Source organism: Colobus angolensis, unplaced genomic scaffold (genome assembly GCF_000951035.1).
Source record: "Colobus angolensis palliatus isolate OR3802 unplaced genomic scaffold, Cang.pa_1.0 Scaffold99, whole genome shotgun sequence".
Lineage (NCBI taxonomy): Eukaryota > Metazoa > Chordata > Mammalia > Primates > Cercopithecidae > Colobus > Colobus angolensis.
In genome coordinates, this window is record NW_012123931.1 from 529,144 (window position 1) to 554,754 (window position 25,611).

General features: G+C 53.2%; 1 protein-coding gene across 1 annotated transcript in view; it reads left to right on the forward strand.

The window, feature by feature from the left end:
• LOC105505124 (chromosome unknown open reading frame, human C15orf27) overlaps positions 1–22,876 on the forward strand; it is a 71,509-nt gene extending 48,633 nt beyond the window's left edge. Inside the window, exons 8-10 of the mRNA XM_011932823.1 lie at positions 10,304–10,493; positions 20,106–20,168; positions 21,653–22,876. Coding sequence (XP_011788213.1) covers positions 10,304–10,493; positions 20,106–20,168; positions 21,653–22,227 — 828 coding nt within the window. The 3' untranslated portion in view covers positions 22,228–22,876. The remainder of the gene's footprint in view (positions 1–10,303; positions 10,494–20,105; positions 20,169–21,652) is intronic.
• Positions 22,877–25,611: the final 2,735 nt, after the last annotated feature.

The following is a 25,611-nucleotide window of genomic DNA, read 5'->3' on the forward strand; positions in this document are numbered from 1 at the left end:
GTTAGTTTATCTTCTCTGAAGCTGTCCTTCCTCAGCACAATTCACCCTGAGATCATTGGCAAAATATTGAGGGATGAGGCTCAATCTGGGATGACTCAAGGTCCAGCCTCCAAGGAGACCAGTGGGACCTGTGAGCCCCTTAGGACATCCTTAGACTTTGGGAAAGGTGAGTCCCTTGTCGGGGAGTTTGGAGAAGTGGAAAGAATCCTCTTATTCGGGGAGCCAGCAAGCCAGATTCAAACCTCAGCTCCACCAGTGACCAGTCGTCTCCCTTTTAACCCCTGAGCCTCAGCTTCTCATTGGGAAAACTGGCGGTAACAAGGCCTACATCATGTGGATGCCATATGCATCAAATTAAATCTGGTCCACTGGAGGCTCTCAGTAAGGGTTAAAAAAAAAAAAAAAAAAAAGACCAGCCGGTTGCGGTGGCTCACACCTGTAATCCCAGCACTTTGGGAGGCTGAGGCAGGCAGGTCAGGAGATGGAGACCATCCTAGCTAACATGGTGAAACCTCATCTCTACTAAAAAAAAAATACAAAAAATTAGCTGGGTGTGGTGGTGGGTACCTGTAGTCCCAGCTACTTGGGAGGCTGAGGCAGGAGAATGGCGTGAACCTGGGAGGTGGAGCTTGCAGTGAGCTGAGATCATGCCACTGCACTCCAGCCTGAGTGACAGAGTGAGACTCAGTCACAAAAAAAAAAGAAAAGAGAATAAAAATGCTACTAAGTGTATCTGTGTGATGGTTGCTCATTCACAAATGCACTGTCATGTTTTAGCTCATTTTTCCCTTGATGGTGAAAGTTGGCAGGCTGGGTACTATTAATCCCTCCACATGGAAAGACTGAGGTTCAGAGAGGCTGTTCTTTGCCCAGATCCTGCAGTTTTTCATGGAGGGGCTAGGAAAGGAACCCAGGGCTTCAATGTCCATTTCCCTGCACCAGAAAGAGGAGTCTGCCTGAGTCACTGATAGTTAGGGTGAGTAACAGCCGTTGTTGCATCTAGCAAATCCAGAAACCTGTGTCCTAACATAGGAGGAGTACATTTGTCACTCTCATCATAGTCCAGTGCAGGTTGCAATGGGTCAGGGTGGAGGAGGGACCCTCTGTTCCACACAAATCACTCAGGCCTCCAGGCTGCTCCCATTCTGTGACTTTTTTTTTTTTTTTCCAAGATGGAATATCGCTTTGAGACCCAGGCTGGAGTGTAGTGACATGATCTCAGCTCACTGAAACCTCTGCCTCCCGGGTTCAAGTGATTCTCCTGCCTCAGCCTCCCGAGTAGCTGGGATTACAGGCATGTGCAACCACACCTGGCTAATTTTTGTATTTTTAGTAGAGACGGGATTTCACCATATTGGCCAGGCTGGTCTCAAACTCCTGACCTCAAGTGATCTGCCCACCTTGGCCTCCCAAAGTGCTGGAATTACAGATGGGAGCCACCAAGCCCAGCCGATCCTTCTTCCTCCAAGTCCTCTGAGTCTTCTCCAGTCAGTGGATAGGAAAATGAGGCTGGGGAATTGGGCACAGCAGGTTTTTATTGGCCAAGACTGAAAACGGTGACATTGCTCTGCCCCTGTTTTATTGGCAAGAGTCAGTTACACAGTACCAACTAGGGGCAGCAGATACTGTCAGAAGTGGTCTTTGTGCCCAACAAGAAAACATCACCTGCACAGTCACCCAACCCATAAAACAAGGCCAATGGGCTCACAACATTCCCTACCTTTTCCCCGGTTCCAGTACAGCAGGTGGCACAGCCACACTTATCAAAGTCCTTCCTGGAGGAATGCCATGTCTCCCTGGCCTTTTTCCTGAAGAAACAAGATGATAATCTTGACCCTGCAAACTGCAGGCATTTCTGATGGAGGAAGATGTGGGGAGAGGAAGCTGTCATGCCCCTCCCTCCATCCCCTTCACTGTCTTTCATGTGGAGGAACCAGAGCAGATGTGGGAGGTGGTGGGTGGTCTGATTGGGAGCCAGGGCCCATCTCCCCATCCAGGGCTGTCGCTGGATCCCATTGCCTGCTGGTTTTCTGGACCCCTGAGAGAATGCCAGTGGCTCTGTGTAGGTCCCTCGCCTTTGAGGCTGGGCTAGCAGCTCAGAAAAGGGGCCAAAGGGCAGGAATAGCAGGAATAGAGCCGTGGTTCCATGCTGGCTCCAGGGATGGGGCTTGAGGCTGGATCGTTCCAGAGAGCTCCTTCTTTTCCTACAGAGGCCACAAGTCCCCGGCTCAGCACAATAGCCTTTGTTACCTGGATTATTCAGGATCTCCACTGTGGGAAGTGAAAATTTTTTTAAGATGGGAAGTGATTTGTAAAACAGCCGATAGCTTTAATGACAAGCCTATTTAGCTGATAAAATTAGCCATCAGAGGAATAACTTATGTTATCCTTTTGCCGTAATTTAAATTTATGGCCAACTACCAGGCATCTTCACAGTGGATGGAAGGGGGCCAAGGTCGATCTCAGCTTTACTCTCCTCCTAAATCATTAGTTTGCAACTGTCTCCTGATTTTTATTGTTACCAACAATGGCAAAACTAATGGAAATAAACATTGGATGCTATCCCAACAGCAGATGGGTTTGAAGGCAGGGCAGTCTGTGCAGACAGCACTAATAGGATGGAGCAGAATTACTGCTATTACATTAGATACCATCAAGCTTCTGGCCAAAGTGTGCATTGATCAGGACAAGGCCCGTGTCAACTGGACTCCGCAACCAGACCATTAATGGTGGAGAAGCGCTGGGTGTGCCTGTCCTGCCGCCCCGGTGGGTCTGACCCCTCTTGGTCTTGCATTAAAAGCCTGGCCCTGATGGAAAGACCTGGCCCCGATGGAAGGGGCCTAACTCACTCCAGTAATGCATACTGCGGTCTTCCCTGTGGATCCCAGATGATCTGGGCAGGTTATCTGATTAGAAATACTTAGCTAATGTTGTGCACTAAATGGGTATGTGACTGCACTTTAATTCTTCCCAAGCCTAGGGATGGTCTGTTTTTTCCCACCGGGCCCATTTGCCAGTAGAAGATTTGCTTCATCAAAGCCACCGTGCACCTTCTTTTCCCAAGGTACGGGCCCGCATGAGCCCTGGGGAGCCCCATCCCGTTGTGTTTCTTCCTGCTTTCAGCAGTTTGACTGCAAGGTGCTTCCGTGTGGGTTTCTGTGGGGTTTTTGGTATTTATTCTGCTTAGGAGTTTCTTAAATTTGTGGCATGATTTTTTTTATTAGATTTGGGAAGTTCTTGGCCGTGCTTTCTTTATTCATTGCACCTGTCTCCTGTCTCATTCTTCTCCTCTTGGAGCTCCAGTTGTACCTGAGGCCGTTTGGTTATGTCTCACATTTCTCTTAGATCTTACTCTGCTCTGCTATTCATTCTCTCTCTCTCCCCCTCTCTCCTTTTTCAATGGCTGTAAGTTTTGATATTTTTCTATAGACCTGTCTTCAACAAGCCTACTATGTCCAGTCTCCTGTTAAACCCATCCAACCAACTACTCAATTTCAGATACAGTATATCGAGGTTCTAAAAGTTTGATTTGATTCTTTTTATAGAGTCTAACCCTCTGCTGAAACACTACACTCATTTTGTCTGTCTTTCCCCCGTATTTTTGTTAACATATTAATTGTAGTTATTTTGAAGTCCTTGTCTGTTCACTCAAGTATTTACCCAGGTCAGCTTCTATTAACTGCTTTATGGCTTGATAACTAATCATGTTTTTCTGCTTATTTGCATGATGAATGCTTCTCATGGTGTGCTACACATCATTGATGATGCATTTTAGAGGTTGTGGATTCTGTTACCTTTCTCTGAATAGATGGTTCTCTGGGAATGGGGCATTTTGACAGGGAGTAGGGGATGGCTCTCAAGACAGTACTGAGCCTTAATTGCACTTACACTTCATTCCCTCTGGGTGGGGTCCTGGAGCTGGTACAGAGCTCGTCATAGACTTGGGAGTTCAGTGAGTCCATTTGCCTTATTGGATACACAGTGAAACCGAGGCCAGGGGAAGAAAAGAGGTTCATCCAAAGTCAGGGCAAGGGAGGAGTGATGGGCCAAGAGCTCAGCCTCCAGCCCCTGCTTTTCCCTCTGGTGACTTCCTGTTCTCCTGGCCCCTGCTACCATCAAGCTGCCCTGGATTCTGTTGGGCTGAGTCGCTTCTGTCTTGCCCATAAGGCTGCAAGTTCCCTGGTGCAAGGTCTTGGGGGCTGGAAGCCAGGGGTGTAGGCTGTGGCCCCTGCTTTGCTTCTGAACCACCATGTGGTCCTGGTCTTTCCCCTACCCTCCCTCCCAGCACAAGAGGCTCTTTCTCACCTCCGGGCCTCAGTTCCCCATCTGACTCATGAGGCCCTGATGTCCTAGGGCCCCTGGGAAACACCGTGGAGGCACATGTGGCCATGATAAGCATAGGAGGAGCCAGGAGCCCAGCTCTAAGGGTCCCGCTAGCATCTCCTGAAGCCCCCCTGGGCTGTCCTAGCCTGTGACTGGACTGAGAGCCATTTGGCCCATGTGCGCTTCCCCTCTGAGTCAGTCATTCTTTCTCAGGGCGAGATGGACAGCATCCAGCCACCCCACACCCTGTGGGTGTGAAGCTTGCCAAAATCTGTCCCCAAAGCAGGTTGTCCTCTCCCTCATCCCCATTCCAGTCCATGCCATGTGCTGATATTGCACCTCCAAGGTAGTCTCTTATCCCTCCTCTTACCTCCGTCTCCACCGTCTCCACCTTCGTCCATACCTGCTCGTCTCTGGCATGGGCTACTGCAGTAGCCTCCCAGCCTCCCAGGCTTTCCTATATCTACTCTGGCCCCATCCAATCTGTTATCCATTCTGCAGTCAGCATGGTCCTTTCAAAATGCCCATCTGGATCACTATGCACCGCCATTCCCACCTCTCTACCCTTCTGTTTGGAGGATTCCAGTGGTTTCCAGTTGTTCTTTAAACATCTTACTGTGTTCTTAAGATGTTCATGTTACTGTGTTCTTAAGATGTTCTTTAAACATCTTACTGTGGCTACAGGCTCTGCCTGGTGGGGCTCTGGCAGAGCTCCCTAGTCCTTTACCTTCTGGCCCTCTGGCCCTTGTACACACCATGCCTCCCTTGCCATAAGTACCACCCCAGGGCTGTGCTTGGCTCTCAGAGGAGACTTGTTCCCTGCAATGCAGCTGACAGCCCCCATTGCTGGGGCTATCCAGGTTTTACCTGCAAGCCGAGGAAGGCATTTTCATTCCAAAACCCATAACAGAATGTTAACATCGCCCCACCATGGTTTACTTGACTTCCCACTGAATGAATGAATGTGAGAACTGCCTCACACTTGGAGCTCATGTCTTTAGCTGAAACTTGCTTCTGTGTATGTGCCTACATCTGCACATGTGGGCCTGGGCCTGGGCCTGGGCCTGGGCCTGGGCCTGGGCAAGCCCTGGCCTCTGGCTGTCTGGCCTGAATTCCAGTGGGACACTCTTGGGCAGTTCCATATCAATTACAAGCCATCAATAATGCATCCCTTCAGAGTGGCCAGGAAGCCATTAGCTGGCCTGCAGGCCTCGATGAGTGGCCTTGGAGAAAGTGGGCTGGGTGTGCCCATGGGAGGTTCAGATCAGCAGGGCAGGAGGGGCTCCCAGCCCTAGCAGAGCTTGGGAGGGTTGCCTCATGGGCCCTCAGTCACCCTGAGACCTTGCTGCCAGAAGGCTTGCACCCTCTCAGCCTGCACGTAAAGGCCGCCCTATAACGAGCCAGCCTCGCTTTCTCATTCTGTGAACCTCCAGCCACCTTTGAGTGTTTTAAGTGCTGAGTTGTCGAGGTTCAGTGTCTGAGCCCAGTGTGAGCCCAAAGTTAGGGCTGAGTCTGTGACCAGCATCAGGCTCAGTGTGTGAGCAGGGTCAGGGCTCAGTGCATAGCCAGCATGAGGCCTGGGTCTTTGTCTTAGCTTTGGGACAGGGTGCAGCTCAGTTGGTGGTTGGAGTTAGGGCCCAGTCTAAAGCCAGGGAGTTGAACAGGCTAACTGGTTTCCTGCATTGATTTGTTCATATATTCAGCAATGTTTATTGAATGCCTCTTGAAGGCAACAAAACAGACAAGACCCCTGTTGGTTCGCAGATGATATTCTCCTGGGGGTGGAGGGTGGCAGGGGTGCGCTGGAGCTCCCACTTGCTCACGAGAACTCATTGTGCACATTTCCCCCAAGGGCGTCTTGTTGATAGCTTGAAATCAGCCATGCTGGGAGTATGCCTTCCCCTCCAACCCCGCCCCACTGGAACACCACTGGGGGCCGAACAAGAGGTAAACTGATCATCCTTTAAAAATGGCAGTTTGTTTTCACGCTGCTAATAAAGACATACCCAAGACTGGGTAATTTATAAAGGAAAGAGGTTTAATTGACTCACACTTCTGCATGGCTGGGGAGGCCTCAGGAAACTCACAATCATGGCAGAAGGGGAAGCAAACATGTCCTTCTTCACATGGCAGCAGCAAGGACAAGTACCAAGCAAAAGGGGGAAAAGCTCCTTATAAAACCATCAGATCAAGGCAGGCAGATCACAAGGTCAGGAGTTCAAGACCAGCCTGGCCAACATGGTGAAACCCCGTCTCTACTAAAAATACAACAATTAGCTGGGTGTGGTGGCACATGCCTGTAATCCCAGCTACTGGGGAGGCTGAGACAGGAGAATGGCTTGAACCCAGGAGGCGGAGGTTGCAGTGAGCCAAGATCGTGCCACTGTACTCCCGCCTGGGTGACAGAGCAAGACTCTGTCTCAAAAACAAACAAACAAAAAAACCAAAACCATCAGATCTTGTGAGAACTCTATCATGAGAAAGCATGGGAGTAACCACCCCCAAGATTCAATCACCTCCCACTGGGTCCCTCCCACGACACATGAGGATTATGGGAACTACAATTTGAGACGAGATTTGGGTGGGGACACAGCCGAACCATGTCATGGCATGATCACAAATATTTATCTGATTTCCTTCCCCAAACCCCAGTGGAATGATAGTAAAGAACAAAATCATAAATACATAAGAATTAAGAAATTATCTCTTGGACAAGTACAGTGGCTCACAACTGTAATCCCAGCACTTTAGGAGGCTGAGGAAGGTAGAGGATTGCTTGAGTCCAGAAGTTTGAGACCAGTCTGGGCAACATGGCAAGACCCTGTCTCTACAAAATATAAAAATAAAAAAATTAGCCAGGCGTGTGCCTGTAGTCCCAGTTACTCAGAAGGCTGAGGTGGGAGGATCCCTTGAGCCCATGAGTACAAGGCTGCAGTGAGCTATGATCACACCACTGCACTTTAGTGTGGCAGACAGAGTAAAACCTTGTCTCCAAAAAGAAAGAAAAAGACAGAAAGAGAGAGAAGGGAGGGAGGAAGGGAGGCAGGGAGGGAAGGAAGGAAGGAAAGAAGGAAGGAAGGAAGGGAGGGAGGGAGGGAGGAGGGAGGGAAGGTAGGTCTTTGTCCATCACGACAAACCTTGTCTCAAAAAAGAAAAAGAGAGGGAGACAAAGAAAGAGAGAAGGGAGGGAGGGAGGGAAGGAAGGAAGGAAGGAAGGAAGGAAGGAAGGAAGGAAGGTAGGTCTCTGTCCATCACGACAAACCTTGTCTCAAAAAAGAAAGAGGGAGACAGAGAAAGAGAAGGAAGGGAGGGAGGAAGGAAGGAAAGAAGGAAGGGAAGGGAAGGAAGGAAGGAAGGAAGGAAAGAAGGAAGGAAGGAAGGAAGGGTCTCTTTAAGTCTTGTCCATCAGGACAAAGAGGAAAGAGATTTTAGTGAATTGGGGGGAAATGGAGAGTAGACAAGAAAGCGGTAACTGATTGAACAGAGTGGAGAATGGTCACTAAAGTGCCCACAGAGGAGGACAGTGAGGGAAATGGGGTACTTTTCCCCTCAGAACCCCTGAGAGTCTGGGAGGAAGTGTAGTGTGAAGCTGACACAGGGTGGGAATGGCTAAAGGTCTGCATGCATAATATTTGAGATCCCAAGACGCCCTTCCAAATCCTGCATGGCCAGGAGACTGAGTTCCCCCACCCTGTAAGAGTCCAGGGGTTTGTCCTCAGGAGAAAATGAACCAGGGGGCTCTGCATGTGGGCACTGGGTTAGGCAGGGACTTGGGGAAAGGTGGAAGGCTGAAAATGAGGATTAAATGAAAGTCTTTCCCCCTAAAAGTGGGACCCTCTGCCCTATTCCCCTGCCCTACTCACAGCACAGAGGCAACCAAAATTATAGCCTCAGGCAGTAAGCTGAAAACCTGTGCAGTCCCAGAGACCAAACCTGTAGACACTGACATTGGGAGGCTATCCAGTGCCAGGTTGGTGCCTGGCCACCCTGTTGTTCATGAATGCTTTTAGTTGTGTGTGTGTTTTACTTTCACAAAAGTAAAATCAATAAAACATTAAAAACACAATATCAGAAGGTGATAAGTGCAATGCAGAGAATTCAGATAGGCTGGTGCAACTGAGTGCCTGGGGGGCTGTCCTAGGTGGCAGCTCAGGGAAGGCCCTTCTGAGGGGGGCCACCATGTGATCTGGAACAGAGGGAGCAGTTGAGAACACGGCCCTGAGACCAGCGCGTGCTTGGTATCTTTACAGAACCAGAAGAAGGATTGTGTCTTGGATTCAGGTCACGGGAGAGAGGATGAGACGAAGTTGGCCAGGTGGGCAGGGCCAGATGGTGCACGTGCTTTGTAAGCCAAGGCTGAGGAGCTTGGGCTATCTCCCAGGTGGGGTGGCGAACCATCGAGGTTTATGGACAGGAGTGTCATGATCTGACCTGGGTGTGGGAGAGTCCCCACGAGTCCTGTTAGAGTGATGGCAGAGGGACACAGAAGCGGCGGCTGTAGGGGCTAGAGCTGGCAGTGGAGGTGGAGGGAGGTGGGATAGCTGCTGGACTTGGGGGATGGATGGGATGTTGGGGTGAGGGAAAGCGAAGAAGCAAGGAAGGTGATTGCATTTTTGGCTCCAGCTAAAATGAGATGAAAACACTTGAGGAACAGGTTTGGATAGACAGTGAAGAGTCCTGCTTTGACCAGATTGATTTTGCAACTCCTGTGAAAGTGATACTGTCATGGAGGCATTGGTGGTGAGAGTCTGACACCTCAGTTTGAGGGGTCAGGGCTGGAGAGGTGCATTTGGGCGGCATTGGTAAGTAGATAATCTCCTAGGCAGGGCGCCGGGGCATGGTACTCGCTGTCCGCCCTCCCTACTCGCTCCGTGCAGAAGCGGTGCGAGGCGTGCGGGGAACACTAGGTGGCGGTGAAGGCCCTCCTTCCTGGGAGCCCGCGGCCCGGACCTGCAATGTCAGACCCAAACTTCGCGTTGGCCCTGATGTCCCAGGAAGACCCTGGCGTGTGAACAGCCATCTCAACCACAAACCCAAGAGGTATCTGGAAGCCTTTCCAAGAAGCTTTCCCCAACAGAAAGTAAAACAAAATTAAAATGTGTGCAGCTTTTACAAGGCCAGTTTGCTGCCTGGCCACCCTATTGTTCATGAATGCTTTTAGTTGTGTATGTGTTTTACCTTCATAAAAGTAAAATCAACAAAACGTTAAATACACAATAATATCAAAAGGTGATAAGTGCAATGCGGGAAATTCAAATAGGCTGCCACTCCACCTGGGAGGAAGCCCTTAAGAGGAAGCAACACAAGTCCTCAAAGAGGTGAAAACCCCATTTTACAGAAAAGAAAACTTAGGCTGGATAGGTGATGGGACTTGCTCCAGGCCACAGGGCCAGGAAGCCACATGGCTTGGACTGAACCCGGTCTGGTCCTGGGTGCCTCCTCGTGGAGGAGGGAAGTGGTTGTTGCTGGAAGAAAACGAGCCAGTGTTCAAACCAGCGGGCAGTGACGCCAGGATGGGGTCCCCAGGCTGGGACGGGGGCCCTGAGTGTCCCTAGGTTTCCAGTTCTTCCTTAGTCATCAGTGTAAGGCATCTGAACGAGGCTTTCATGTTGTCAAGCATCCCTTGGGGTCACACATCTGTGTGAAGAGCTAGAACTGAATTTGCACCCAGGGCTCCCGACTCCCCGTCCAGTGACCTTTCCACAAAGGAAACACGTTGTGTTTCCTCTCCCGGGCATCCGTGAGATGGGGGCCAGACTGCAAGGCACCTGAGACACAGGATCGCACAGGTTGGAAAAGGCTCTGCAACCCTAAGAAGCTCTTGCGAACCGCGATGCTGAGAGATTCCTAAGGAATCATCCAGTCGCAGGAGGCTCAGCCCAGTCCTCCCCACTCCGCCCCCATGCGGGAGCAAAGCGCCCAGAGGTCAAGCTGGAGGCCCCCCGCCGGCTGATGCAGTCCCGCCCTTCTCTCTCCACAGTTTGAGATCCGACAGCTGCGCGCACACCTGGCGCAGCAGGACCTGGACCTGGCGGCGGAGCGCGAGGCGGCGCTCCAGGCCCCGCACGTGCTCAGCCAGCCGCGCAGCCGCTTCAAAGTGGTGGAGGCCGGCACGTGGGACGAGGAGACAGTGACCGAGAGCGTCGTGGAGGAGCTGCAGCCATCGCAAGGTAAGCCTGCATCTCCACCCAGCCCCAGAGTGCCATGGCCAGGGGTGCCCCTCGCCTCCCTCTCGCGCCCCGGGACCGTGCGCAGAGTGGGTGGGGTTCCTTGCAAGTATGTGCCCCTCCTTAACTCGTGACTGGGGAACACCCTCAGATCTGTAGCCTCGGTACTGCCTGTCAGAGCCCAGGAGAGAGCATGTAGTCCAGCCACCGACCCAAACTAGAAATGACTCGTCCCCATTTCATGCCTGTGGCCACCGGCGTGCGTTGTGTGCGGTGTCTTCCCTGTCCTCGCGGCAGCCGGAGGAGGAGGTGTGACTTTCCTGTTGTATAGCTAAGAAACTGAGACCCAGGAAAGCCGTCCAAAGGCGTATTGCTAATAAGTGGCAGAGCCAGGCTTCCAGACAGAGGTCTGGGGCTTCCTACTGGACTGCCACCTACTGGGGCCCAAATAAGTCCAGGCCCGGGGCCACAGCAGCCCAGAGCCTGAGCCTTGCAGGCGGTGAGAATTCATGGGATGGTGATGTTAGTGGAGATGGGAACACGAGCCGCAGTCCAGGGTAGGGTCGTGTATGGAAGGGAGTTATTTCTAGATTCAAATCCCAACTCTGCTATCAGCCAGTTATGTGATGGGAGTCTCTTGGGGGCTTAGTTTTGCTAGCTGTCAAATAGGAGCAGTACTGAGGCTTCCTCACAGGGCTGCTGCGAGGCTCAGAGGTTTCGGGAATTGCACGGGGCCACCCAAGCCAGGAAATGGTGGCGTTGGACTGTGAATTCGGGCTAAGGGACCCAAAACCCCAGCTTCATCCAGGAGCCACTCTGCCTTGGCATGCCGTGTCCCCTCCAGGGCAGTGAGGAGACAGCCGGGCAAGTTGAGCAGGTCGGGAGGCAAGAGGCCTGAGCTCCAGTCTCTGCCACTCCCCAGCTCCATGACTCGAGGCTTCAGTGTTCCCTTCTGTAAAATGGACTCCTAACTCAGTTCGTCTGCTTCTCAGGACGTATGAGGAACCGATGGGTGTGAGAAAGCTCTAAGGGCTGTAAGGCACTGCAACACACTGCAAACAGCTTTTGGGAAATGAATGGTCGCTTTTTTTTTTTTTTTTTTTTTTTGAGACAGGGTCTCACTCTTGGAGTGCAGTGGTATCATAATAGTTCACTGCCACCTCAGACTCCTGGGCTCAAGTGATCCTCCCACCTCAGCCTCCTGAGTAGCTGGGTTCATAGGTGTACACCATCTCACCCAACTAATGTTTTTATTTTATTTTTGTAGAAATGGGGTCTTGCTATGTTGCCCAGGCTGGTCTCAAACTCTTGGCCTCAAGTGGATCCTCCTGCCTGAGCCATTGAAAGTGCTGGGTTTATAGGCATGAGCCACTGTGTCCAGCCACTCTTTTGAGAGATCTTTAGATCTTGGAAACATAGGATTTGGGGGCTAGAAGGGACTTTTGGGTCCACCTCTTCAGCTGATGTGAGAATCCCCTCTAGAACTCCCTGCCATGAGCCATGCAGCCTCAGCTCCCCCTCCTCTAAGAATAAGTGCTTCATATCTCCCTGGGGAACCACCCCACCTCCACACGGCTCTGCCTGTAAGAAAATTCTTCCTCAGACTGCACTGAGGCCTGGTCCCTTGCCCCTGCCTCCCTGCTGCCCATGGGTTTCACGCACAGGCAGTGCCATCCCAGCTGAGACCATTTAGAGATTATTTCTCCTCCAGGGACGTCACCTGCATTCCCACAGTCAACCTTCAGGGGACATGCTCTTCAAGTTCTTGCTGTACTGCCTCCTCCCAGAGCTCTCCAGTGTTTTGGTCCCTCTCAAGAGTAACATCCACAACTGAATGCAGTTACTGGGGTGCTGCAAGCCCAAGGCAGAATGTTGAGGGGGGCACTCTTGCTTTTTTTTTTCTGGACCTGGGACCCCCACGATGCAGCCAGAAGGCTCCTGAGTTTGTGGGGACCACTTGGCTGAGCTCATAGCTGACCCAGCCTCATGTGCTCCCCACACAGCTCATCTGAGCCGTGTGTCCCGGCAGCCCTGCCTTGGGCAACAGGCTTTTTGTAGCCTCGTGCAGAACTTCATAGAACTTGGTAGTCATCAGTGTTCATCTGTAGCTTGTTTGATTCCTGCCTTTACTCCAGGGCTTGGTAGGTCCTGATTCACAACCCATTGCCAATTCCTGATTAATCGAAACAGTCCCCGTCTTCATCTTCATCATTCAGCCTTTGTTATGTCTGGACCTTGCCCAGCTCCCTGCCCTCTGCAGTCTCCTCTCCCCTCTGCAGTCTCCCCTACCCCACCATACCGTGATTGTTCCAAAAATCTTTCACACCACTCCCCGACTTCCATCTTTCCTGGTTCCCTGTGTCCCTCAGGAAAAAGCCCACGCCCCTTAGGCTGGTGGGTTAGTTTGCTGGGACTGCCATAACAAAATGCCACAGACTGGCTAGCACAAACTCCAGCAATGTATTGTCTCACGGTGCTGGGGGCTGGAACCTAAGATCAGGGTTGGGCATGGTTGCTTCCCTCCGGGGGCTGGGAGTGAGAATCTGTCCCAGGCCTCCCCCTGGCTCCTGGTGGTGGCTGGCAGTCCTCGGCGTCCATGGCTTACAGTAGCATCCCCCTGCTCTGTCTTCATCTGCACATGGCGTCCTCCCTATGCACATGTCTGGGTCTACATTTCCCCTTTTTATAAGGTCCCCAGTCATATAAGGACCTCATCTGAACTAATGACATCTGCAACCGCTTTCTTTCCAAGACCACATCCTGAGGTACTTGGGGTTAAGGCTTCAACATATGAATGAAGAGGGGGTATCCATTCAACCCTTAAGAGGGGGCAGGCACATAAGACCCCTGATGATCTTGCCCTGGGTTGCCTCCCCAGCTTGCCTTTCACTCTAGAGGAATGGAACTTTGAGTTCTGTAAATGTTCTGTGTGGTCTCTGAGTCTCTGCATGCTGTTCACGGGATGGCCCAACCTGCCTACCAGACTTCTCTTCATGCTTAGAACCCATCTTAGAGTCAGCTCCCAGATCTCCACACCCTTCCCTGGCAACCTTACACCAACTCCCAGGTCTGGATCCTGCTTCGCTGCCATAAGCGTTTATGTGTGCCTCCCCTCTAAACTTACTTCAGGGCCCCTGCCTCAGCCATTTCTCCATAGAGTTTGTTGCACTGAATGTAATCTTCAAGCCGGTAACTGATCAAAGAACAAAATAAGGCTCTCTGACATCACTTGTCCTGCTGTGGAGCCCTGCGTCTTCTCTGGGAGCTGAGGCCAGTCAGCAGTAGTTCACCCCGGAAACCCCACACTTGGCTTTCAGCCCCAAGGCTGGTGCTTGTGCCTTCTTATTCTTTTTGAAAGTTCTTCTGGAAGATGGGAACAACTTTTGCCCACTTTGCCTGGCTTTCTAAGGATGAAAGGAGCAGATTTACAATCTCACAGCCCATTCCAGGATCTTCCTCTGTTACAGCCTCCTGGCTCTGCCCACAGCCAGTCTTGAGGCTGCACCTCACCTGGGGCTTGGGCCTGCCCCGTGATGTTCTTTCTGCAGGTCTCAGCATTCCCGGTATGGCTGCTCTCTGCAGTACCTCCTTTGTCTCTCTCATCAGGGTCATTGGCTTTAGAGCTAACAGCACAGCCCTTGTCCCTCAGCCAATGACCTACAAGACCCTGAACGCCAGATGCCACATTTGAGCCCACAGGGGAGCCAAGATCTGGGCTTGGAGATTCCACAAACAAACCAGCCTTTAAAATACTCCTGCACATTCTAGGAGTGCTCTGAAGCTTTCAGTCCTGCCTGGCCCTCCTGCTCCTCCTCTCTCTGCAATCCCCATAGTGGGCAACTTCCAGGAGGAAGAGGAGGAGGAGGGGGGCAGGAGCAGAAGGGAGAAACCGGGTCAGAGTCGAAGGCCACTTGGGGAAACTGATCAGCTATGTGTCACCGGCAGGATGTCACAGAGTCTGCAGTGTCCCTGCTCACCCTTCTGGAAACTAGGGTAGGGGATATCTGGATAGGGCAGGCCCAGGCCTCCCATAGAGGTGCCAGACATGCACCCCAGGAGCAGGTGCAGATGCCTCTCCGTCCAGCCCTGGGGTCCCCCCTGCCCACTCTTGCCTGCTTCTGGGGCATCCCCTGGGTACCTCCCGGCTCTGTGGATGCTGCCTGCCCCAGCCTAGGCAGCTCCCCCCGCACATTGTTTCACAGCCAGCCCCAGAGCATCAACAGCAAAGCCAGTGTCTCCAAGGCAGAGGGCAGAACATGAGGCTGGTGAGGGACACGTGTGATTCACAGCCTTGCATGGTCCAGGGACACAGGGCATCCCCCAGCTGATTCTCTCCTTGACCAGGAACTGTGTCCAGGGAGGGATTTTCATGACATTAGAAATTATGGCTGGACAAGCTGAGAGCACTGTAGGCCACTCTAGAGATGAAGTAAGGGCAGTGCTTGTTGCTAACTAACTGTGACCTTCAGGCCAGTGAGGCTCCGAGGCCCACCTCATGCACAGGACACAGACAATCCAGGGATTAACCTACAGACGTGAGCTGTGAGTCACAGAGCCTCAGGAGGGCCCTGTGTCTTGCAGGGTGGGGGAGGGCAGCCCAGGAGGGCGGGGTGCCAGCCCCAGCCATGAGGAGGAAGCGGCTCCACAGTCTCAAGAGTTGCCAGCAGGTCACAGTCACACAACGCCAAGCAGCTTCTGTTTAGACTTGCTCTAGCACAAATCATTTTTAAAACCTAGGCTGCAGAGTTCCAGGCTTTGGGGCCTGCCAAGTTCACAGTGCCCCTGTGTAGTCATTAATACTTCTCTCCCAAATTTATTAGTCTTGAAGCTCGCCCATAACTTATGAATTACAGCCCCTGGTGGGAGTGCCACGGATTTCACCGTATATCACAGGGAACCTTCGCGTCCCCTAAGCTGTTGCAGCATCCAGAGACGCTGCTGCAGGGGTGCATGCGGCCAGCCTGCTCTGTGGCTGCCCTCCACCAGGCAGCCCCAGGGGAGGGAGCTGAGCTGGCACCAGTGCTTGTCCTTGGAGAGGAGCGGGCCTTGGTGATCATGAAGGCAAGACTCTCCACTGGCCTCCAAATGTGTGGGCCTGACCGGGACATCGGGGACCCCAGGAACCCCAGGGCTGTAGGACTAGATCTGAAAGAGCCTCACACAAAGTAGCACCTGAAGCAACCAGAGGGACATGGGTTTAGGACTCAGGTCTGGGTTTGAATTTCAACTTAGCTTTGAACAAGTGAGTTCTGTGGTCAGGGCTGGCTTCGTGGACGCATGACCTGTGTGATCACACAGGGCCCTAACTTTGGTTCACTGCTCTGCTGTTACCCTCTTGAAATTCTTAATACTTTTTAAACAAGGGACCTAGAAATTATGTAGCTGGTCCTGTCTCAGTCTTAGTGTTTCCAAAATGAAACAGGTGCAGAAGTTCTTCACTGAGAAGGATTGAGCATTTAGTCATATGTGCAGCTCTCATCCCTCGTATACAGTAGGAGTTCAGTGAATATTAGTGCCTTCCCTTGGTGAGGGCTGCCAAGCCATGGAAGAGCAAGTTGGAGTTCGGGAGCAGGAGCCCAAACCAGGAATCGGGGCCTTGCCTTGGGCTTTGGGGCCTGGGTCTGCACAGGGCATGTGGTTGGTGCCTCATGCCCCTCTGCCACACCAGAGTCCACGCAGCCTGGCCAGTCCACACCACCTCCAGGAAGCCTGGCCCAGCTGACTCACCACCCTTTCTCTCCACCTCTGCCTCCTGGCTGGGCAGGTCGGGGGCTCCACCCAAGGGGTAAAACATACATAATGAGCGTTGGCACCACTGCACTTGATGGGCTTTAGGAGGATTAGTCAGGTGGGGTTTGCAAAGTGCTCACACCCTGGGAAGAAAGGTGCCGAGCAGCAGAGAGCAGCTGCCGCAGAGAGCAGCTGCCACAGAAAGCACTGAGACTTTGGAGCCAGGGGTTCAGGGAGGCAAGGGATGGCCCTGGGCTAAACATTCATGATCTCAGTGACTCTTACCAGTTCACCAGTAGGGTAGGCATTTGCTATCCCCGTTTTATGGATGAAGAAGCTGAAGCTCAGAGTGGCTAAGGGATCTACCTAAGGCCACACAGCACGTGCCCTGCAGAGCTGGGTTGGCCCTGGGTCTGTTTTGTTCTGAAGCCTGTGTTTGTGCCCATTCTTTCCTGCCCCTCCAAGGGCTGCACAGCACGGTCCCGTGGGTTCTTCCTGCACGTCTCTAGGGCTCCTCAGGGCTGAATCAAAGCAAACCCCTGGGGGCAGGGGCTTATTCTTAGATGGAAGGTGGGCAGCCCTGTGTGAGGCCAACAGTGTCCGTGAAGTGTGATCTAAGACTGGTCACAGGGCCAGGGTTCCCTCAACTGGTCACAGACTTGGTGGAAATCAAGTTGTTAGTAAGAGAGAGGCACTAAAAAGTGCCAGGAACCAGTCACCAAGATGGATGCCATGGAGGAGGATGGATAAACCGAGTTCTATTTTGGACATGTTGAGTCAGAGGTAGCTGGAGGCCAGCCAGGAGTTGTCCAGGGACAGTTGGCCAGACCAGTCCGAAGCTCAGGAGGGATGTCTAGGCTGAAGGTCACCTGGCTTAGGTTATTTTTATCAACAGCTTGCATGAAGATGTGAGCCTCCTCAATTATGTAGACAACACAGAGAAAGCAGAATGATCTAATACCTTAGTGGGCTGAGCCAGGACTCAGGATGTCTCCAGCAAGCTGACCTTCTGGGCTGAGCCCAGCAAGCTGACGTTTGCCCAGGGTGATGAGCCCTCCTTGGGGGTTACATGAGTACAGGGTGGGAAAGGCCTGGCCTGGCCTCTCAGCTCCTGCAGAGAAGATCTGGGCGTCTATGCTGGCCACAGGCTCCACATGAGTTGGCAGAGGAGGGTGGTTTCTGAACACGCTCGGAGGATGTGAGGGTGCATTAGGGCAGTGTGATCACATCGGATCTTGGTGCACTTGGCACAGTCTATTCAATAATCACGGCCTTGCAGCACAGGGGCAGGGAGATCAGTGTGTGAACTGTGGACCCCTAGGTCTGGAGCTTTGAGAGTAAACCCTAGTCCCTCCCTCCGTCCCTCCTCCCATTCTGGTCGCAGCTGGAGTCCATAGTGAAGCCTTCAGGGTGGAAAGGCTGGGAAACCAGGGAGGGGTAGAGAATGCACAGGGGCTTTCCAAGGAAAGGAGACTTCCCAGGAGGGATGTGAGGGGCTTTTTAGGTGGTGGAAGGGCTGTCATAGAGACCGTGAGTAGAAATAGGCTTGTCCTTGGTACCTGTGTGGAAGGCAGGACCAGGACCTGTAAGCCTCACACATAGTAGGCACTTCCTGATTAAATGCTAATGGGCCGTTTGACCAGGAGTTGACGTCCCGGGAGGCCCTGACTGTGCTCCCCACAGGCAGGGACTCCTGGGCTCAATACATGGCAAAGGGTGGGCTCACTGTGACTCCACTGAGCACAGATGAATGAGAAGCTGCCCAGGAGCTGATGACCAGAGCTGCTCCACAAAGAGGCAGGCACGCCCTTCCTAGAGGTGTGCAGGCTGCGGTGGAGACAGCCCTCTCAGGCTGGCATCCAGGGGACTCCTGCACTGGGGACTGGCCAAGATGCCTCTAGTCCCTTCACACTCCACTGTGATTCCGTCACCTCTTGGAACTTCAGAACCATCTACCTGGCCCCATCACAATCTGAAAGAGCCTCACCAGTGCCATCGGGGTACAGATGAAGAAAGGCCCAGAGAGGGGATGGGACCTGCTTGAGCCCCCATAGCAGGCCAGTGGCAGCACAAGGACAAGAACTCAGCATCTGGGATTTTCCCATTTACCCTGGCCTCCTCCTGCAAGTGGCTCTTGGGTTAAAGTTTCGCTGGTCTGTGGATACTTTAGCTGAGCTCATTGTCCTACTCACATCACATGGCCCTCTGGAGTCCCTGCAGGTGTGGTCTCAGGATAAAACCAAGATTGACCAGATCCCCCAACCTGGCCCATAGGGCCTGGAGGTCCTGAGCCTCCAGCTTGCAGGGATCAGTTACCCCTGGCTTCCCAGGGTGGCAGCCAGGCTAGACAGCATTGGCAGTACACACAGAATACGGATGCCCAGCTGCAAGAAAAGTGTAGCTGGCTGATGAGGATTAGGGCCCGGAGCCAGCCCGGGGCCCTCCCTCCCTCAACACCAGCATTAGTGCAAAACATACCTCTGACTGCAGGCATTTAAAGATCAAAAGAGGCCAGAAAAGCTTTTAAGAGCCAGGCCCTGCTGTGCTGCCTCCAGCCTCCCAGGGTCAGGGCACACTGGCTTCTGCAGCTCACAGGTGTGCCTGGGAAGGGCTCTCAGCACCCAGGGGGTCTGCTGATGCCATTCCTCAGAGAAGCTCCTGGGGGTGCAGACTCGGGCTCTAGGGGCAGCCCTGGAGCACTTCCAGACTTCCATGGGAGAGAGAGGACATCCCTCAGCCCTCCCGTGCTGAGGGCTTTCTGGTGCCTGACCCCACCCTGGGCATTGCAGTCTCTGGTCTTCCTGCCACAACTTTGGGGGTGGCCTCTCCCAATCACACCTGACCAAGTTCAGACTTTCCTGTGGCCCCTCACTGCCTTGCTGCCCTTGGAACAAGGCCTAGCTCTTAGGATGGCTTTTGGGGTCTCCGAGCACTTGGCTTTCCTCCCACTCTCAGGCCAGCCTGAAAATCTCAACTCTCCTCCCATTCCCTCATTGCTTCTCTCAGGAGGTGAACCAAGATTCCTTATTTATTTGAAGACAGGGTGTCACTTTGTCACCTAGACTGGAGTGCAGTGGTGTGATCACAGCTCACTGCAGCCTCAGCCAGTCCTCCCACCTCAGCCTCCCTAGTAGTTGGGACCACAGGTGTGCAACACCATGCCCAGCTAATTTTTAAAATTTTTTTGTAGAGATGGAGTCTCCCTGTGTTGCCCAGGCTGGTCAATATTTAAGACCCTGTTCCCATCCCCCTTGACATGGACAGCTTTTCACCTCCCCTTCTGTAATTTGCTCAGTAATTATGTACTGAGTACCTACTATATGCAGGAACAGTGCAGGTGGTGGAGATCCCCAGCACCCCACCTCCCCAGGTCTGTTCCTGTACTGCAGGGAAGGCTGGAGTTGTCAGGTGGATCGAGCCACGGGGGGCTGTCTGGATGGCAAATCAGCCCTGTGGCTGGCTGTGTATTCCTGCAGATGGGATTTCAAGGCTTCTCTACCGAGGGCAGTGTTTCCGGTGCCCTTGAGAAGTTCAGGCAATGAAGGCTCAGGCCATCCAGACAAGGAAAAGCCCTGAGAAGTTATTTCCACACCCCTTATCTCAGAGATGGGGAAACGGGACAGAGGGGAAGGGGTCTGTCCAGGTCAGTACTAAGGCAGATGCTTCATCAGAACCTGGGTCCCCCCAGCACCCAGTGCAGTCCAGCCCCTGGGGCAGGTGAGACAGGCAGTCCCCATGGAGAACCAGGAGGCAGCTCCCGTCACACACACCAAGAGCTTCTGTCAGACAGAAGCCTTCTGATATGGCTGTGGGGGTGGGAACAGGAGTATAAGGGGAAGAGAATGAACTTGATGCACTCACCCTTCTCTGTCCCCACCTCTGTAGAAGCCATGGTGAAGGACGACATGAACAGCTACATCAGTCAGTATTACAATGGGCCCAGCAGTGGTAAGTCTGGGTTGGGGCTGTTCTACATGTGCCAGAACCCCAGCAACCCCTAAACCCGAGGGCAGAGACAACTCGGCCTGGCTTCAGAGCATGCCCATCACCTGGTGCCTGTGAACCATAATTGCAGGCAGTGCTCAAGGTTAAAATATCAGAGCTTCAGCTTCCAGCAAACTCCAGCACTGGAGCTGGGGGTGCCCAGGGGCTGAGCCTGCAGGTGCCAGGATAGGGGTGCTCTGTGATCACCCGTAAGAACTGCATGTGGAACCCTGAAATGGGAAGGGGGTTAGAATCCAGAACTACAAGTGACCTCAGTGCCCCCCACCTCCACACCTGTCAAGGTGGGCACAGTGGAGGCTGAGGTGCCACAGCACCCCAGGGTGTGAGAAGCAGCAGGCCTCGGGTACATCCCTGCTGGATGTTCTTGCACTTGAAAAAACCCTCAGGGAAGCGCAGTGGTTTTTACTTATGGGAAAGATTGAATTTTAAAATACTGCTGAGGCCTTTGGTGTCTTTGTTTCTCCATAGCCCCCTTTCCAGTTCAGGCTTCCACATGCAGTTCTTGAGTTTGAATTTCACAGCCCCCAAAACCGTGTATGCTCCATTGTAAGGCTAGAATATTATGTTGGGCCATGTGAATAATGCATTTGAATTTTTGGTTTTCCACAATTTAGCCTCCCTAAGGCCTCATCCCTCTTCTCTCCTCCCTCAAAGCCTCATCCAATATGCTGGTTTCAAAGACCACTGTCTCCAGCCCAGACCTCTCTCCCAGTCCTCCACAACTCTGGGGAGAAACCTCCCCACCCTGCAGCCTCTGTAGGTCAGCCCCGTGGTACTCTCACCTAGAGCAAAGAGCTCTGAGTGTCCTGTGACCCTGTGATGCACGCTAAGCAGGCTCTGATCATCCCATTCTGCAGCCCCCACCCCTGCCAGCCCATCTGAAACTGAGTCATTCCTCAGACCATGGAACCCAAGTTCCCTGCCCTGGCACACCATGCTTCCTGAGTTAGGATGGGCTAGATTAGGCAGCTGTGGCAAATAACCCTGCGTCTCAATGGTTTAAATAAAGCCACAAAAGCCCACTGCAGGTTGGCTGGGGGCTCTGCTCCCAGGTCATCACCGTTACTTCAGCATCCAGTTGACAGAACGGTCACCATATATTCTAGAACATTTGCCAGGGTAAAGCACCGGCTCATAAAGCTTCTGCCCAGAAGTGCCAGAGGCCACTTCTCATCGGTGACTGGCCAAAGCATGTCACATGCCTACACTTGAGTTTAACAAGATGGGGAGGCATAATCCCCCTCAAAGCAGGGCAGTGATGTTGGAGAACTGGGAGGGAGTTCTACCAAGGCCTCCCTCCACAAAGGCATGGTGTCCTACAGCCTAGGCACACTCACTGCCCACCGCCCAGCTCACACCTGCCCTCTTCAGGGCCCCCAGGTGTGGCAGAGGTTGAAGTGTGACCGAGATCCCCTCCTTCCTTGCAGACAGCGGTGTCCCAGATGCAGCCGTGTGCATGGTCACCACGGCTGCAATAGACATCCACCAGCCCAACATCTCCTCGGACCTCTTCTCTCTGGACATGCCCCTCAAGCTTGGCGGTAATGGCACCGGCGCCACCTCGGAGAGTGCCTCCCGCAGCTCAGTCACCCGGGCCCAGAGTGACAGCAGCCAGACACTGGGCTCTTCCACAGACTGCAGCACCGCCCGCGAGGAGCCATCCTCTGAACTGGGCCCCACTCCCCTGCCGCTGCCACCCCAGCAGCAGGTGGAGGAGGCCACAGTTCAGGACCTGCTGTCCTCCCTGTCAGAGGACCCTTGCCCATCCCAGAGGGCCTTGGACCCAGCCCCCCTCTCCCGGCCCAGCCCAGCAGGCTCGGCCCAAACCAGCCCTGAGCTGGAACACAGGGTAAGTCTGTTCAACCAGAAGAACCAGGAGGGCTTCACTGTCTTTCAGATCAGGCCTGTCATCCACTTCCAGCCCACTGTTCCTGTGCTGGAGGACAAGTTCAGATCTTTGGAATCCAAAGAGCAAAAGTTGCACAGGGTCCCTGAGGCCTAGAGCCTGCCATGGGCTGGGTGGGAGGAGGGGAGACAGCCATCTCAAAGCTCTCCTGGGACCCTGGAGGCTGCCAAGGGCCACATGCGGGGCCCAGGAGCCCACCTGGCCTCCCTCAGGGTGCTGCCTGCCTCCAGGGAGGCGACGCCAGGCCAGGAGGCCACAAGCTTCAGACCTCAAAGCCCAGAGCTGGCGCCTCTTCTCACCCTGCTCAGGGGAGGGTGGTGCTTGTGGCTGGGTTTTCTTTTTAACCATTTTTACAAAAACCAGCCTGTGGCCCAGCTTCAGCAGGGTAGAGTGCGGGGGGCCAGCTCAGCCTCTTCCGTTGCCTTCGTTCCTGACGCCCACCCCGGACTCTAGGGAACAGCACTGTGAGCAGGGGCTGTCCAGCCCCACCCCTAAGCCGTCTTTCCCAGGAATCCTGGGTGGAGTCCAACACAATCACACAGAGACCACCATCTGAGCCTATGTCATTTGTCCTCATTTTCTCATTCCAGCATGAGCGTTTCTGAGTCTCTTCAAGACAAATCTAGTTTTCACCTTCACAGGATATAAAGGGGTCAATCTAGAGGTGGGTGGGAGGGTCCTAGGGGGCAGGGGGACAATCATTTTCCAACCTTGGCTTTAATAATAAAAACCAGCTGCACTGAGAGTCCCAGTTGGTGGAGGTTTTCCTTTGGTTGCTAACCCAAGTGAAGCGTCCAGAGTGGTTTCCAGCCGGGGTACCACCATCCACCCAGTTAGAGATGCATATGGCATCCCAGACTCCCTGCTCGTCCCGTGAGCAGTCGTGAATCCTGGTCATTCCACCCTCCAAATTGCTTGTTCCTGGCCCCCATCACGGCCTTGCTGAGACCCAGGCCCCTTGCCGGACTGGACTGCAGCCACCTCCTATTTGCACAGCCTCTGGTTTCACCCTTCCCAGTGCATCTTCCGAGGCAGCTAAGCCTCAGCACCCCTGCTTAAAAGCCTCCAAGGGGTTTTGTGTTTATGACCATCATGTTTTCTTTTATATGGCGGGGGAGGGGAGTAGAGAAGACATAATTTTTTTTTTTTTTTTTTGAGACGGAGTCTCGCTCTGTCCCCCAGGCTGGAGTGCAGTGGCCGGATCTCAGCTCACTGCAAGCTCTGCCTCCCGGGTTCGCGCCATTCTCCTGCCTCAGCCTCCCGGAGTAGCTGGGACTACAGGCGCCCGCTACCTCGCCCGGCTAGTTTTTGTATTTTTTTTAGTAGAGACGGGGTTTCACCGTGTTAGCCAGGATGGTCTCGATCTCCTGACCTCGTGATCCGCCCGTCTCGGCCTCCCAAAGTGCTGGGATTACAGGCTTGAGCCACCGTGCCCGGCCGTAATTTTTGTTTTAAATTTCTTGAGACGGAGTCTCGCTCTGTCCCCCAGGCTGCAATGCAGTGGCGCGATCTTGGCTCACTGCAAGCTCCGCCTCCCAGCTTCACACCATTCTCCTGCCTCAGCCCCCCGAGTAGGTGGGACTACAGGCACCTGCCACCACACCTGGCTAATTTTTTGTATTTGTAGTAGAGACGGGGTTTCACTGTGTTAGCCAGGATGGTCTCGATCTCCTGACCTCATGATCCGCCTGCCTCGGCCTCGCAAAGTGCTGGGATTACAGGTGTGAGCCACTGCGCCCGGCGAGAAGACATAATTTTTTAAAGGGCTCCCATTGCCTTGAGAGAACATTGAGTATGACTCAGCCCCTTGGTAAGCTGGCTTTCTTGCCCCTCTGGCTGTCCTCCTATGCCTTTGTCTAGCCTGTTCTATCTCCCCTCTACCTTGGTCTGGGTTATTCTCACCATGTGTCCTGCCTGCCCTTACCACTAGGCTGGGTGTCCTTGGCGCTCCTGTGACCCCCCTCCGGACTCACCTGACAGTGCACCACGCCCCTGGCTTGGTCAGCACCTGCTTCCTTGCCTGCCTCCCAGGCTCAAGAGCAATGAGCGGGCCTAAGCCCCATTAGAACCCCACAGGCCTGGGCATGGAGCCACTTGGGAAAGATGGCTGAATTGGAAGAAAGGGAAGGAAACTACCACGTGCTGGCAAAGAGCACCCTCCCGATTCATGGGGTGATGAACAGTTGTCAAAACAAGTGCTAAAGGTGGCAACATCCAACTGAGTCACTCTTGGGGTGTAATTAGAAGACCTACCAAGGGGAAACTTTTGCAAAGGGCAAGAGTAGCTGTCCTGAGGCATCACCAGCAGCACTGTCATAGTGTCCATCACTGGGCACTGGGCCAAGGTCCCTACCCACATGGGCTCCTTTAACCCTTCCAGTGATGCTATGAGGCAGGTATCACTAACCCCATTTTATAGTTGAAGAACCTGAGGCTCAGAGAGATTGAAGAAACTTTCTGAGGTTGAACGCTAATGACAGGCCGTGCAACAGGCCCAAATCTGCTGGCACCATGCCAGGCCCTGGGGTTCCCAGGTTTAGAGCTTTGGGAAGCAAAGCAGTCACTTGGCTTTTGCCACTTGATGGAATGGAGGGTATTACTTGGTTTGTAAGCTGTAGGGCAGAGATCCTTGGTAACTGGTGATCTCCACCGACTGGACTAGAAATGGCCACCCTCCTCCTCCAGGCTCACCTTGCTGTGCTGTGACTGGCCTTCTGCAGAGCTCCATCATCCCAGCTCTGGGGCTAGTGCTGCTACCTCACAGGCACATGAACCTGGCCCCATGCCAGGGGGAGCTGCAAGCCCCGCTGCCAGCACTAATGTCTGCTGAGGACGCCTACTCCAGGGAAGAACCACAGGATGGGGAGGGATGCCATGGGGAAGATGCTAGGCAAGTGGTGGCTGTTCTCTTCAGTTTGTCCTCTAGGAAATGGGTCTCTAGAGAGCTCCACTGTTTTTATTTTTCTTTGTTGTGTTTTGTTTTATAGGCACTCCACTTTTTTTTTTTTTTTTTTTTTTTTTGAGACAAAGTCTCACTGTTGCCCAGGCTGGAGTGCAGTGGTGTGATCTCGGCTCACTGTAACCTCCACCTCCCAGGTTCAAGCAATTCTCCTGCCTCAGCCTCCCAAGTAGCTGGGATTATAGGCGAGCTCCACCATGGCCATCTCTATTTTTAGTAGAGATGGAGTTTCACCATGTTGGCCAGGCTGGTCTCGAACCCCTGACCTCAGGTGATCTGCCCGCCTTGGCCTCCCAAAATGCTGGGATTACAAGCGTAAGCCACTGTGCCCAGCCTATTTTTTTGTTTTTTTTTTTTTTGAGACAGGGTCTTGCTCTGTTGCCCAGGCTACAATGCAGTGGCATAATCATGGCTCATGCATCCTCAACCTCCCAGGCTCAGATGATCCTCCCATCTCAGCCTCCCAAGTAGCTAGGACTACAGGTGCACGTCACCATGCCTGGCTAAATTTTGTGTTTTTT